This window comes from Myotis davidii, unplaced genomic scaffold (assembly GCF_000327345.1).
Source record: "Myotis davidii unplaced genomic scaffold, ASM32734v1 scaffold8, whole genome shotgun sequence".
Taxonomy (NCBI): domain Eukaryota; kingdom Metazoa; phylum Chordata; class Mammalia; order Chiroptera; family Vespertilionidae; genus Myotis; species Myotis davidii.
In genome coordinates, this window is record NW_006299520.1 from 9809 (window position 1) to 26106 (window position 16298).

At 37.5% G+C, this 16298-nt stretch overlaps 1 protein-coding gene across 1 annotated transcript in view; it reads right to left on the minus strand.

Moving 5' to 3' along the window:
- Positions 1–16298, minus strand: part of ARHGAP20 (Rho GTPase activating protein 20) — a gene marked incomplete at its 3' end in the record, with an annotated part of 61957 nt that overhangs the window by 6883 nt on the left and 38776 nt on the right. The window contains exons 5-9 of the mRNA XM_006775250.2: positions 11066–11107; positions 10085–10169; positions 7213–7290; positions 4563–4629; positions 1884–2176 (exon numbers count right to left, since the gene is read on the minus strand). Coding sequence (XP_006775313.2) covers positions 1884–2176; positions 4563–4629; positions 7213–7290; positions 10085–10169; positions 11066–11107 — 565 coding nt within the window. The remainder of the gene's footprint in view (positions 1–1883; positions 2177–4562; positions 4630–7212; positions 7291–10084; positions 10170–11065; positions 11108–16298) is intronic.

The following is a 16298-nucleotide window of genomic DNA, read 5'->3' on the forward strand; positions in this document are numbered from 1 at the left end:
TCAAGAGAGGGGAACCCCTGTAGTTTTTGCCCAGTGAGTCTCATGTTGGCTCTGTGTTTGTCATATATTGCCTGTGTTACATTGAGGTATGCTCCCTATATTCCCACTTTACCGAGAGTTTTTATCATAAACGTGTGCTGAATTTTATCAATTGCTTTTTCTGTATCTATTAATATAATCATGTGATTTTTATCTTTCATTTTGTTTATGTATCACATTTATTGACTTGCAAACATTGTCCAGCCTTGCATTCCTGGAATAAATCCCACTTGGTCAGGGTGTATGATCTTTTTAATATATTGTCGGATCTGATTTGCTAATATTCTGTTGAGAATTTTAGCATCTATGTTCATCAGGGATGTTGGCCTATAATCCTCTTTATTTGTAGTGTCTTTATCTGCTTTTGGAAGTAGGATAATGCTAGAAAAATGCTCAACATCACTAATTATCAGAGAGATGCAAATTAAAACTACAATGAGATATCACTTCACAGCTGCCAGGATTGCTACCATCAATAAATCAACAAACAACTGGTGCTGGTGAGGATGTGGAGAAAAGGGAACCCTTGTGCACTCTTGGTGGGAATGCAGGCTAGAGCAGCCACCGTGGAAAACAGTATGGAGTTTCCTCAAAAAAAAAAAAAAAATGGAACAGCCTTTTGACCCAGAGATTGCACTTCTGGAAATATATCCTAAGAATCCCCAAACACCAATCAGAAAGAATATATGCATCCCTATGTTTATAGCAGTGTTATTTACAATAGCTAAAATCTGGAAACAGCCCAAGTGCCCATAGATGAGTGGATAAAAAAGGTGTGGCCCATTTTACACAATGGAATGCTACGTAGCTGTAAAAAAGAAGCAACTCTTTTGAGACAGCATTGGGTGGACTTTATGCTAAGTGAAATAAGCCAGTGAGAAAGACAAATATCATATGATCTCACTTATATGTGGAATCTAATAAACTAACAAATAAAATATAACCAGAGGCATGGATACATGGAACAGACTGGTAGCTGTCAGAGGGAATGGGGGTGAGGGGACTGGATGAAAAGTGAAGAGATTAGCCAAAGAACATATATGCATAGCCCACGGACACAGACGACAATGTGGTGATGGCCAGAGGGATGGGGAGTAGAGGCTAGATGGAGATGGGTAAAGGAAGGGGAAAATGGGGGACATCTATAATAGTGTCAATAATAAAAATAGTTCAAAAAAGATAAAGTTGGATGTTCATGTGTGGGGAGGTGCATATAAAATAGCTGCCACTGTTCATTGGTCCCTCCATTGGTACGAAAGGCAGCTACAGAAACTCAGCATTGATTTTCTGCTATCTCATTAACACTTGATGGTATCCTTTTTCTTCTGTTTCTTATACAATCTTACCTTCAGATTGATGGAGGGCTTAAAGCTCAAACTTGGGTTAAGGGTAAATGACAGTCCTCCTATGCTGACCATCACTATCATTCTTTATGATGGGGAGGGCAAGAGACGGCTATGTGACAGGGAATTCAGATTAGATTAGTAGACTAAGGGGAGATTTCTGTGGAAATCACTTAGTCTTGCATACTCAGTACCAAATCCACGTAGGGCATCAGAGTCTCCTGGCTCCCATCACGGACATCCTCCTTTTTTATAATAAGACTAGTTAGGGGAACACACAGTGCAATGTGCTACAGTACAAAGGAGGCATTGAGGCACCTGCAGCACTGCCTGGTGCCCCTGGCTCTATAGTGGGCATGAGGTCAAAGGGGAAAGAGTAGTGATGACAGAAGGAACAGACTGTACTGCTGATTCTAAATTAGTCACACCTACTGCTGATGTTTAAAATGTCTTCAAAACATTCCCTTCAAAACACTTAGCAAATTCAAATGAAAAAAATACCTCCTCTGACTGAAGTCTGGATCTTTGCCTTTGTGCAAACTTTGTTTTCAGGAATAAAAACTTTTGGTAATCAAAGGCTCTATGAAGGAAGAGCAGCGACTCACCGTTCAGCTGCAGGGCCGCAGCCAGGCGGCTGGGCTTCAGGGTGAACTGGCACTGCATCTCCCGGGGCAGCTGCTCCATGAGGAAGGGCTCCTGGAGGCTGGAAGGGTTGGTGGAGTCCTTTGACTCCTGTGTCAGGAGGGCAGTGTCTCGAAGATGGCTCATTTTGATTCCGTACGGATACTCATGCCCTGCACAGAGAGAGAGAACTAAATGTGGGCCTGATGCTGGCTGGTACTCTGAGCACGTGTGCTACATACTGGAACGGACTGCACTTCGCTCCTGGGACTTCTGGTAGAAAGAGTCCTTTTGTTGACTGAATGATCACCATGCACACTCTTACAGCTGGAGACCGCTGCATAATGCAGGTGGCCCTACCAAAGTAGTGTTAAGGGGATGGGGAGAGGGGGAGAAGCTAATCTTTGAAGAGTATTCTACTTGGAATGCACAGATTGGTTTGTGAGTTGCACAATGTCGATGCTTCCTATGTTTCCATCTAAGGTATTCCAGGTTTTTGTTGATGCTAACTATATCTGTAAATCTTCAGCAAATCCTTGATCTCTCCCACCCTCAAATCCATAGCTTAATATACTCGTCTTACCCACACACAATACTATAAGGATCAAATAAGTAAACTTCAGTGGTTAATATAACTTTAATAATAAGGGAAAAATACTACGTGTTTCAAGCATCACTCATTACTATTATTCAACACGAGATGTGTGTCTGAAAAAGACATTTCATTACTTTTTATTAGTTATACAATCAGTTACTCAGGGGCATCAGCCCAGGTTTGTTTGGCTTATGCTTCCCTCGTGCTGCTGCTGTCTGGGCTTGGTGTCATAGGCAACAATCAGAAGGGAGACTGCAGGGCATCAGTAACAGAAACAAGATGCAAAAAAGAACCTGTAAACTAGAAAAGCTAAACTCTGGACATCTGGCTGAAATATGAGTTTTTGCTCTTTAGTACTCTAAGTAATTGCATTTTCTCAACTTAATCCTCAAGTACCATTGTGCTGTAGATTCAGCCTCTTTGAAGTACAGAGAGTAAGTTCTCTTCTATTCCTGATTTATCACTGAATGTGACTCAGTGAACACTTCCTTTCCCTTTTTACCTGGCATAGGCATACAATGTCAATATTCCATTAATATCACAGGCTCCAGGGATTAAAACAAACTCAGATTAGCTGAATCCACAATTGAGGTTTGTAAGGCACCTTAAAATACAGTGGGGCCTTGACTTACGAGTGTCCTGACTAATGAGTTTTTTGAGCTACCAGCTGTCTCTTGGCTGATTTTTTGCATTGAGTTGACAGAGTAATTTGAGGTAACGAGCTCCTTAACTAGCTCGGTCGCGGAACGAATTAAACTCGTAAGTCAGGGCCCCACTGTATATGAAGAACTGCTGTTAAATAACAATCACATCCTAAATTCCATGGTTTTTAGCAAGAGTTAGGGATAAAGCTTGAAGCTGTTTTAAGCCCGACAGTTACCATTTACAAGATGTTTAATGAAATACGTTAATTTCATTAAAACTAATTTTAAGTATTTATTTGATTTTTTAAGCACAACTTTGTAATTGCTACTCATTGACTTGTAAAAAATGGTAACATTAAAAAAGAATCAGGAAATGATTACTTTATTTTCAGTCTGAGAATAATTAAAACTTTTGTAGAGAAGTTTGACTTAGTAGAAAAGTTGGATTTTAGATTATTCAGGTCACTTGAAACATTTGAATTACACAATAGTTACCTCACAGGTAAATGAAAGGATTATATGAGATAATGCAAATGATGTTTTGAAAATGGTCTGGCAGAAAGTAAGCATTTAAAAATTAACAGAACTCATCATCACCATCAACATCATCACTGTAATAATCTCAAGATCTGTTACATATACTGTCCCTTCTTTTAATTGCTCAATTTGTTAACCACATTGAATCACCTTAACTGATAAGAAAATTTTTAGTTAAATGATTTAAATAACGTGAGGTGAACTATTTACCAGTAATTCCTCAAAACAAAAGCTGAGAAATTTGGTTAGAGAAATAGCAGCGGTAAGTATTAGCTAGCTGGCAAGCCAGTGAAGATTCTTTGGGATCTAAATGGGTTAATATCATTTTCTTTATGACATCTAGTCAAGTTCTGTGAGATTAAGAGGCATGGTTGGATTCTGGATGGTCTTCTACTGAGGCAACTTCATAGGTAGGAAAGGGAGTAGGAAATTTAAGAATCAAATGTAAAAACAAAAATATAGGAGAAAAGGAAGACCAATACATATTGCTTTCTTGTATAGAAAATAAATTAAAAAGATTTGGCAAGCTAGCGCGCTCTGTCAAATAAAAGAATAAAGGACAATTTACACTTCTCTTCCTTACTATACTATTAGCTGCTTGAGTGAAGAGATACTTGTCTAGCACATAGAAAATGCTTGATAGATATTGATTAAATGAATAAATGACTTTTATATGATATTTAAGAGTATTCAAATTTTAGATCATATGACCAGATCCCTGAGACATTTAGGATTATAATTAAAACACAATCAATCCTATCTTAGATCTTCACAGGAACTTACCAATAAGTGGATAAGGTGCCTCTTCTTTGCCAGAATTGACCCATAACTGGTAATCTCTGTCAGAGCCCTTGGAAACAAAAGAATTAACAATACTTCTTTTAAGTCTAGTGATTGAATGAAGACACATTTTTTTTGGCATTTTTATGTTTTGCAACAAAAAAATGGAAACGATATAAATACTTTCAGATTCATGGGAGTGATTATAGTGTTTGAAGAAGACAGTGCTAATTCCTACAACCCTTCTCCCCTCTCTCCAATCCCCAACAGAGTACTCCGGAATCCTGCCCCTTTTCCTAGCAATGGCTCCTAATCCAAGAGCTGCAACAGAATCAGAGCCTCACTCTATGGGCAGCCCATGGAATGTGCAGTCACAAAGGAAGAGAAACTTCCTGGTTTTCTGAAAGACTAAGGTCGTCTTTAGAGTCCTGGCTCCAGCTATGATGTCTCAGAGAATATTCGACTTAATCTCCAAAATGCACCTAAAAAAACAACCTTGCCATCCAGGAAGCCACAGACACTGTAGTGTCGTGATGAAAAACTAAAATTCTCAAAGGCTGACTATGAGCTCAGCTGCTTCTGAGCAGAAGATTGACCAAGAGGCTTTGAGGAGAGAGGAGCTGGCACAATCTACACTGGCTTAGTTTTGGACAAGCAAGTTCAGTCCTGGGGACAGAAAGGACAAGAATTCTGTCTGGAGAGTTGACCCAGTGATGGGAAACAATGAAATTGTTCACTAGCAGAATTATAACCCAACTTCAAAGAAATAACACTAAATGATACAAACTGTGCTGTCTCCTTTAGAAGAAGAAAAAAGCAAAAATGTTTAAAGTGAAGCCAGAAAAGATTAGCAATACTAATATCCCTGCCTTTATCTTCTGCTTAAAAATCATGGCCCTGCCCTGGCCTGATGGCTCAGTTGGTCGGAGCACCATCCTGTACATCAAAAGGTTGCAGGTTAAAAAAAAAAAAGGTTGCGGGTTTGACTCTTGGTCAGGACACATACTTAGGTTGTGGGTCCAACTGATGTTTCTCTCTCTCTAAAATTAATTAAAAAAAATATGTTCTCTGGTGAGAAAAAAATTATGACCCTGACCTTATAATGAAGGGTAGTGGCTATGGAGAATATACATCCTTTCCCCTCCTCCAGTCTATTTGTCACTTTCTTCCTCACTTCCTAGTCAAGAAATGTTATTGTGAATGGGAGGAGCAATTTAATAAAAATCCTTTCTTTTTTGGGTAATGTCTGGAAACACTGTAATAATCTTTTAGAAGTGTGAAAATCATTATACCAAATAGAAACACTTTTGGTCTGAGGAGATGGATTGGTTTATCCAAAGGAAAAGCATAAATAAGAAAATGAATCAGGTCTTAATTAATCCTTTCCTTCCCCTTAAATTTATTCTCTTCCAAGACATAATTCTATAAGCTTAGAACTCAATGCAGAGATGCATTCTTCACTCAATGCATATAAACTTAATGGAGAGAGGGGACGTGGGGGAGGGAATAGGGGGGGATAAATGGTGATGGGAGGAGACTTGACTTGGGGTGCTGAACACAAGGTATAGTGTACAAATGAAAAAAAGAAATTAGATTTACAATATATTATTACATTTAATTAAAAGAAATCAGATTTCTTATCCTAAGTTTTGGTAGTCCTGAGGTTTTAAAGGCTTACTATGGCATTATGTAAAAGCAAATCTAAATATAATTAATAAGACTATGGCACATAGTTAACCATATGACATATGTCACCTCATAGTAACACCATGTTTACATAGAAGACCTCACTTAAGAAATGGTATTGGTCAAGCGCATCCTTTAGTTTCCCTTCTTCTGAAAGTCACTCCCTTTAATAAAAGTATCCACTGAATGGTGTTTATATACCGGTAGGGAGGAGATGAGGAGAACTTTCCAGTTCTTTTCCCCCTGCCTCATCCTCAAATATTCCAATCTGTACCATTAATAAAATTTCAAAATGTGTCTTTACCCAATAAAACAGAAAGAAGATAAAAGCAAAAGAGGGGGAAATGTGGCATGCAGACTAAAGCTCTTTAAATTCCTGATCTAATTCAAAGCTTGTTTTTAAAATTACCAATTCATTAGAGGTACCAGCCATCTCATCCTCTGGACCTGCAGGTTTCTAGCTCTGTGTTCTTTATGTAAAAATTCTACTACATAGCAAATCCTTCCGAATTCTTCACCCTAAGGCTTACTGATTCTTGGGACAATCAGAATAACTATTAGGTAAGGGAAAAGAACTAGGAGAAGATATGGGGAAAGAATAGTCAGAGAGTGACAAGTGGGAAAGGAGAAAGAGGTTGAAATTTTCTTATTAAGAATCTTATACCCCAAAACTCTCCAACTGTATAAAGCATATGCAATATAATATATATTATTTTATTAGCACTCTAAAATTAGTGTAAAATCTTATGCTTTTCAGTTTGCACAGTTTTTAAAATGGGCGTAGAAGAATAGCACCCAATATTAAGCTAATATTAAAGCGTTACTGTCCTCATTTTCTACATTTTTGGGGACAAAGTATGACTTTTGTATCTCTAGCAATCAGCTGTCTTATGATGAGAGGGATGATATCTACATGAACTTAAAGTTTCAAAGTGTGTTGATTAGGCTACCCAGCAGAGTGACTTACAGTTATCCCTAGCATTGAGAGAGACATGTTGATAACTTCATTCGCTGTGTCTGAATTCGTTATTGTTATAGTTTTAGACTGTAGAAAAAAAAGAAATAAGAAATACAGCTATAAATAAAGGACTTAAAAACAGGTGAACAAGTAATTATTGTCAAATGATTCTTTCAAGGCAAATCTTGATTTCCAGCGTTGACAGAGTAAAAGCACGTGACTTAATTAGAAAACAACTCTTGCTTATAACTTACTTGCATTCCATTATATATTACGCCTTTAATAAGACATCTATTTATCTTAAGGTAAAGAATATGTGGCTCACAAATCTAAGAGTGCAAGCAAGAAAGAAACAGAGTAAATGTATTTTAGACAAAGTATATAGACCATCCTCCCAACCAAAAAGAAATCAATGAGGTTGGGCCCCTGTGTCATCTCCAGAATCGTATTTCCATAATGCAACGTGTGATAAAAGAGGGAGAGAGCTGGATCACTTTCTATTTCTCCCTGAGTACTGTTTTCATAGTGTGGATTTTATTTATTTGCAAGGTAAATAGTCAGTTTAGGTAAAATCATAAAATAACTGGTTATTAAAGACATTTACAGTTTAGAATTTTTAAAAAATACTATTGAGCACTTGCTATATGTCAGGCATTGGGGCTATTAGGATTTTCATTGTTGCAATCTGTAAAGGCCTTAAAACCAATGAGACTAGCAAAGAGGACTGAAATGTTAGAAAGCTTAATTCTGTTACCAGCTCTGCCTTTGAATAGGGTTATCTATAATAGCTCTGTGCTAAACCAATTGAGAAACTACTGCTTAAAAACAGGAAGACAGTTTGCAACAAACAAGAAGAGTAACAAGATTCTGAGATAGCTGTAGTGTTAACTGAATTCCATGACATTGTTTAAGACAATGCAATACTATCAAAAAAGAAATATTTACTATTATAATGGTCAGATAAATCAGGAATTAAGGCAGTGTCACTGATAGGGCTTAAATGGCACAAATAAGTAGAATAGAAACAAAATGACATCTAACTAAAATTATATAAAAACAAAGCTAAGTTAAATCCATTGAAAACTCATCACTTATCCCTCCATTATAGTATTTTTTCCTCTATGAACCCCTTGACATGACAAATTGCCTCTTAAGGTTGCTTGTTTATTGATTTCAAATTGTGCTCCACGTAGGTCCAAGGATTATGCAAATGTGCTTCAGGATCTAACAGGGAGGGCTTAGAGCACTCAACCCAGTGTTTGTCTTTGACCAGAGTGGCAAAGATGTTTTATATTGGGTTTTAACTTAAGATACAATTTCATGAAAGGCTTCTGCTTTTTTAAAAAAAGTTTGTAAATCCTTCCATTTAATTTAAAGAAACTCTCTCAGGAATTGAGGAATCTATCCTGGAATACTAATAATTACTCCCAAGGTGGCTGGCTTCTAAGAGAATTTTTCTTCATATTAGGCACATATGTCCCAGACAGTAATTACAGGATGCGTATTTTTCTGTGCATGCCTTTCTGGTAGACAAAACAAATGAATTTCACCAGATAGTGCTCTCCGGCTAGTAAACAAATAAAACAGACAAAACTGAAAACCTGGCTATGTTTTTCCATATCAGCAGAATCACTGACAGGTTATATAACTAAAAGCGAAGGATATAGAATGCTTCCCATACACACATTCTCTCTGGGAGCTAGGCTCCCTTGAAAAGAGACCCCTGCCGGAAAGCAACTTCAGACAGCAAAGGAGTGTGTGTCATATCCTTGATTTAACGGGGGCACTAGTGATGAAGACACAGCACCCCAACACCTTGCGTGTCTTCTCTTCCAAATGACAGTGACCACCAGTCCTTTCTCAAGCACACATTTCTATACACTGAAAGGGTTAAAAAAAAGTTCAAGGGATTTTCCATGAAAATCCTGAATGTAACCAATTGCCACAACTGAATCAAAACCAGAAAAAAGAGATGGTTTTATATATTTATTTATTCTTTCTATTTTGCTACAGGAGATCTCTGTAGTCTTTATACATAAAAATCTGACTATTTCCCTCAAGCAGCAACATCTGGCACTCAGGTCAGAATATTTGCATAACTTTTGCTTTTGGCCCAAACACAACTGTTTGCATTACATATTTTTTCCACACACAAAATGATTCTGTGTGATCTAGAGCTGCTGTGAAGTATGACAATTCATAGTAAAAATAAAAATATTCATAAGTTTCCATTTTGTTCATCACTGATAACGTCTTAACACTTGTACTATGCTGCAGTCTTCGAATTACACATAATAACTAGAATTAAGTAGACTTAATTTTTATTTGACCAATATGATGAAAACTGTGTGAAAGAAATGTGCTGATCCCTCAAATATGTCACCTTCCCTAGCTCGCCCACGTATTGACCTGAGGGAGTCAATCCCCCTAAAAACCCCAAAGAACCAAGATCTTTCCGAAACCACTCTCTGCTTAAGAAATGATAAACTGCAAACAATTTCTTAATACTAATAGGAAATGGCTCCCTGTGGAAATGGCTTTAGTACAAGCCTCTACAGACGCCATTGAAAGGATCCAGAGAAACATGAATGCAGAGGGAAGACAGACATCTGACAAGCAATATTCCTTCCAAGTGTAAGTGTTAAATACCCAAGTTATTATGAATTTCTCTTGCTTCATTTCCTCTAGGGTTTACTTTTCATGTATACAAAGGCACATACATATCCAGGAAAACGTGTTTTGCCACAGTGCTATTTCTAAATGCCTACCTTGCATAGCACACACACAGTCTGCCTGCCTGCCTGCCTGTCTCTTTTTTTGTGCATGGTGTTCTGCCTTATGCATGGACTTGGAATTTAATTTCTGGCTTAGAAACACTTACATAGGCACAATTCCCAATGTCCTTGGCGAAGATTTTGAGGGGAATGCTCTTCGGATAGTCCTTCTCTTTCTCTAGAGTGATGTATCTAATCAAATGCAACAACAACCCAAAACAACACTGAGTCAGATGGATTTTTGCTAAATAGCTTATTTTTAAGTCAATCTATTTTGCTAATATTTTCAATATACTTATATGGTATTTTTAAAAAGACAGATGGAAAGACTCAGCAAACTCAGATTACATTATGGGTTGGAAGAGAAAAAATTCTCAGGACACTAGGCATGGGCACAAAAAAGGACGGGAGATCCACTTCCAGTGTGAGGTTTGAGAAGCACAGTCAGGTTTAGGTGTCTCTGGGTGATGTTTTATCCTCAAAGCTTCCCTACTTTCTCTCGATAGGCCCAGCACCTTAATTATGTATAGGAAAACGCATAATACTTTACCAGACCAAAGCAAAGCAATGGCCTTTCACTTCTCATTTAGCTCTCCAGGGGAGGGGAAATCTTGGTGATCCCATTGCTTGGGAAGGGAGAGAGGAAAGAATGGAGGGAAGAACTACAGGAATATGAGATGAACCTAAACTGATCATTTTAGTCTGTGCGCTCAAAGGTAGGAATAATGATTGATTTTAAGGTGCTCAGCAGAAAACTCTTCATATATGAAAATTTAATGCATGCTCTGAGGGAACTGTTAGCTCCAAATGGTAAGGCTGGGGACAGGAAAAGAGATGGAAAACATTACTAATTTTTGTCTAAAATAAGTAACCAGACTCAATGTTCTTCCTAGAAAGAAATACATGACATGAGAAAACATTATTTATAGTATGTAGTAGCTCGTGCACAGTCTAAATAACAACTTATTTTGAGGACAAATGAACAATTTCTACTAAGGAAAAGGGGAAGAGTTTGGGGTCTTTGCAGAGATGAATTTCATTCATTTAACTATGTTAAAGATTAAAAATATGTATACTGAAAAACATACCTCTGAAGGAGAGAGAGCCATTTGTCCTTCAGTTCTGGGGAACTGCAAATAAAATGGGAGAGAAAAATTAAACCTCATAAAATACTTATGCTAACATATTTAAGTCAATCAACTATCCACAGCCTGCTGTTACTGACGTAGCTGCAAACTACTGCAACCTTGCCTCTGAAGTGAAACTCCCTGTTAGGAAAAACGGTACAGTCAAGTACAGTTTTATTAAAACCTTCTGGATCCAAGAGACACCCATTTTCTTACTTTATGACTCTTCTAGGAGTGGTATTCTTATAGTGGAAAGAGCACTTGATTTAGAATCCAAACATCTGATTTCAAGGATATACGTAAACTATATGATGACGGGCAAATCACATAACATCTCTAAGCTTCAGTTTCCACATCTGTGAAACAGGGCTAATTATCTCAGAGTGTCTGGTAGCAATAAGTGCCATTCAAACGGAATGTATGCTTAACTTGAGATTAAAGAGATTAAGCAGAAATTTGGCATACCAATAGCCAAGAAAAGCAGCATTTATTTCTTCATACATATAGTAGAACTGTAATTTGGTAAACAAATACATCTAAAACTTTTCTTCTATTTATTTTTCTTTAAATAAACGTTTATTTTTCAATTACAGTTGATGTACAATATTATATTAGTTTCAGGTGTACATCCCAGTGATTAGACATTTATATAACTTATGATCACCCAGATAAATCTAGTACCCATCTGACACCATACATAGTTATTGCAATATTTTTGAATATATTCCCTTTGCTATACTTACATGATTATTCTGTAACTACCAATGTGTACTTCTTAATCCCTTCACTTTTTTCAATCATCCCCCAATTTCCCTCCCGTCTAGCAACTGTTAAAATATTCTCTGTATCTGTGAGTCTGCTGTTCTGCATAGTGAAATTGCTGGTCCTTCTTTGTCTCTTGCTATAGCCTTTGTTTTGGTAGATAGTTTGTCTGGTGTATTGCTATCCTGGCTTTTTTTTCCATTTCCATCTCATGAAATATCTTTCTCTATTCCTTTCAGTTTGTGTGTCTTTTAATCAGAAGTGACAGCATATATAATAAAGGTCTTGTTTTGCTATCCATTCAGGCACCGTATGTATTTTGATTGGAACATTTAATCCATTTGCATTTAAAATAATTGTTGATGGATATATATTTATTGCCATTTTGTTATTCATATTTTCGAGCTCCTCCTCCTCCTCTTTTTCTTAAGTCTTTAACATTTCTTGTAATACTGGTTTGGTGGTGATGGACTCCTTTAGCTTTTTCTTGGTTGGGAAGGTCCTTATCTGTCCTTAGATTCTAAATGATAGCTTTTCTGGTAGAATAATCTTGGTTGTAGGTCCTTGCTTTTCATCACTTTGAATATTTCATGCCACTCCCTTCTGGCTTGAAGGCCCTGCTGAGGTGTTTACACTGGGCCTTGACTGCCAAAGGGCCAGAGGGCGCCACATGGGCCTGGCCTGGGGGCTTCCAAGTCCACCTGGTCCCAGCGGTTGGTGTCCAGTCGCTGTTATTGCTGCTGCTCAGAATGCTGCAGTGCTACCACTGCCTCGATTCACAATGGGGTGTGTGGTGTGGTGAGGAGAGGGCGGGGAATGGAGGTGGGTGACCAGCAAGGAGTGAGCCCTCGCGGTGGAAGGGCAGGGCCAGTGACACCATCTCCGTGTGTCATGGTGGCAGTCCAGTCCCGACTCTGCACTCACAGTGAAGGCGCTGCTCAACCCTCCTCGGGTGTGCATAGAAAACTTAATTACCGTAATCTTTTGAGTAACATCCGTTCATTTACAACTAAATTAGTATTGATTAATAATTTTTTGAAGTCCTAAAGTTTATTTCTGTATGGTCTTGTTATTCACCAGCTTTTAAAATCTTATTTCTAAACATCTTAAAGAACTTGGAAACCCTAGTTATTTTCTTGTAACAGAAAAATATATTTAATGAATATTTGTAATTTGTTTCTAACTTTGTTGCTTAGAAATTTTCTCCATGGCCATCTCCCAGGACTGGTCATCAGGAAGTATATTACATCTTCTACCAGTGACCATGCAATTTTCATCTTTCACAATTCCTTAAGATCTTTTGATGTATTCCCCTTTCCTAAACAGCAGATTTTCGAAGTTTGTTTATATCTACTTTGAATTCATTAAGAAAAAAAATCTACGCTGAGGGTATTGAGAGGGGTGAAGGATTTAGCAGAGAGAGAGAGAGAGAGAGAGAGAGAGAGAGAGAGAGAGAGATGGCAAGGAGTATATCTGAATGTACTAGTAAAAGAACAACACTAGGACAGAAAAAGATAATGACCATAATAAATTGAAGGTCAGAAGTTTTTAATCTGTTTTGGAAACATCAGAGAAATCTCCCGTATTCTGCTTCTACCCCAATATACTGGTAACAGGAGTCCCAGTAAGGAAGAAAATTTTATTTCTTAACAGCCCAGCACAATGCGGGCTCAAGATGGGTTCTAATTTGATCTATATATAAACAGGCCTTTCTTGCATACCTGTTTATAGACTAAGATTCATACTAGGTACATAAGTTAAAATATTGATTCCTTTTTTAGATTTAAATATTGCCTGGGTCTTTTGAACAATGTTCCAGTTTTCCTATACATTGGGTCCTAGAATAATGTGTTTTGTTCAACATTGTTTTATTGTAACATTGATGAAAAAAATGTGATTCCTGGCTGAGGCCTCTGTGTGTGTATTTTGTAGGCTGTTAACATATCTGTATGTAACTGATATGTTTAAATTGTCCCAGTATGAATGAATGTGTGTGTGTGTGTGTGTGTGTGTGTGTGTGTGTACCTTGTGAGAGAATGTAGTCTTGTCCAGAGTTGGGTCCTGCCTTGCTCTCTGAGATGCAAAGATTGGCTCCAGCCACCTGTGACCCTCAACTGCAACAAGCCAGCTAAAAAAGAATTACCTTTCTTGTTTTCATAACCTTTACAGTATGTGTAGCTCAGACTTATTTCAATATTTAATATTAGAGGTGTTTTGTGTCTGTATTTGGAAGCTTGGTGGTGTTTTTTTGATCAGCACTATGCTGTAGGAACTTCCTCTTGCTTATATCTACATATTAGCCTATGGTAAATTTAGTTTTGTTATACATGTTTTTTTTAGTCAGTTTCCAAGGAGCTATCAATGATGTTAAATGAGGACTTACCATCTAGTTATCTGTAAAATCAAGGTGCAGAGCCCATTTTTCTGGTTGACACAGAGCTTATGTATGTGAAACAAAGTACAAGTATTGATGGAGATATGAAATTCCTTCCGGCCTTTTTTGAGATGTGCTGATCTATCCCATTTCCCAAGGTAAAGCGTGGAGAGTTCACATTTACGTTTGCTCGTCCCCCAATCTGACTTAATTAGAAATGCCCCATCGATTCCGGCAGCTGTTTGTCAATCAGATATTTCAAAGCTGTTATTGTTTTGCTTCTTTACTGATATTAGAGTGACCGCTTCTTCAACGACCTGATGGCATATTAAACTGATCATGACCTTGATTTTCTGAATATTTACCGAGATTGAGATATCATTTCTGATGTTCTTCACCCCTTCCTAAAGATCTGAGCTTCCCTCTGATATCATTTCACTTCAGGCTGAAAAACTGGCATCAACTTGTAGTACAGTTCTGCTGGCAATGAATTCTTAATGAAAACAAAAAGATATTTTACCTTCATTTCTGAGGGATATATTTGCTGGATATAGTATTCTAGGTTGAAGTATTTTTCTTTCAACACTTTAACGATGCCATTCCACTCTCTTCTGAAAACACCATAGCTTCTGATGAAAAACCCACAGTGATGCAAATTGTTGTTTCTTCTCTGGCATTTTCAAGATTTTTCTCTTATTTTTGGTTTATAGCAGTTGTCTATAATATAACAAGGTGATGTTTTCTTCATACTCCTGTTTAGTGTCCAATGAGCTATTGAACCTGTACATTTTATGTCTTTCACCAAATCTCTAAGGTTTTCAAACCATTAGTTCTTTAATTATTCATTATGCCTCATTCCCTCTTTCTTCTTTTTCTGGAATTCCAATAACATGTATATTATACCTTTTGGTATTTTCCAATAAGTCTCTGAATCATTTTTCATTAAAAAATCTTTTTTTAACCTTATTCTTCAGATCAGACAATTTGTATTGGGTTTTTCCATCACATTTGAAGGAGCTTCAAATTTGCTCCTTCTCTTTTCATTTCCACTCTGCAACTAAGGCCACACAGGATTTTAAAATTTAAGATGTTGTAGTTTTCAGTTCTAGAATTTTAATTTGGCTCTTTTTAATATTTTCTATTTCTCTACTGATATTGCTTATCTTTTCATTTATTTCAATTTGCTTTCCTTTTACCTACTGAACAGAGTTTAAGAGTTGCTTTAAAGTTCTTTTCTGATAATTCCAACATATGGAACATCTCAGAATTAGCCTTTTAACTATATTTTCCCTTTCCTTTTTCTTTGTTAAGAAATTTTAGGTTGATTCTGGACATCACAATATTTTGTTTTGGAGGCTGAGTTATGTCATAGTTGCCAAACAGTGTTGATGTTTCTGTTTCAACAGACAAGTAACTTGAGCAGACTCAAGCTGCAACTCTACCTCACCCACCATGGGCAGCAGCTCCTCAGTTCAATTATTTTATCCTTAGCTTCAAGTTGCTTTGAGTCTGTTCCATGCAGGCGCGTTTCAGCAGTTACCTAGAGATTTGGGTAGAGTCAATAAACAAAATTTGGAGCTTAACTTCTCTGACGCTCTCCTCTTTGAGATTTCCTTCCTCACTTTTATGTGGCTGTGGCTGACCCAGACACTCGTCCTTCGGTGCTTCAGCAAAAGGACTTGGATCTTTTTGTCGGTTTAATTACCCTCCACGTGGTGTGTCTGTTGCCTGCCTCAGGCTAATGCCTTAAAAACAGGAAACTCACCCACCAGTGCTGGTGCCTCTTGCCAAGTTTCAATTCCTCACCCAAACCTGCCAACTTCTATTCACCTTGCAGACCTTTAGGTCATTGCTTGCATTTTGTTCAGTTTTTGGTTGTTCTCTGTAGGGTTATCAGCCTGTTAAGCTCTCACTCTGCCACACCAGAGGCAGTACTCTCCAACACTCCTTTTTTAAACGAGTGATCTTTTAATTGTGAAATAATTTTAGTTTTTCAGAAAAGTTGTAAAGATAGTACAGAAAGTCCCTATATACTGGTACCTCTCACCCACATTTGTT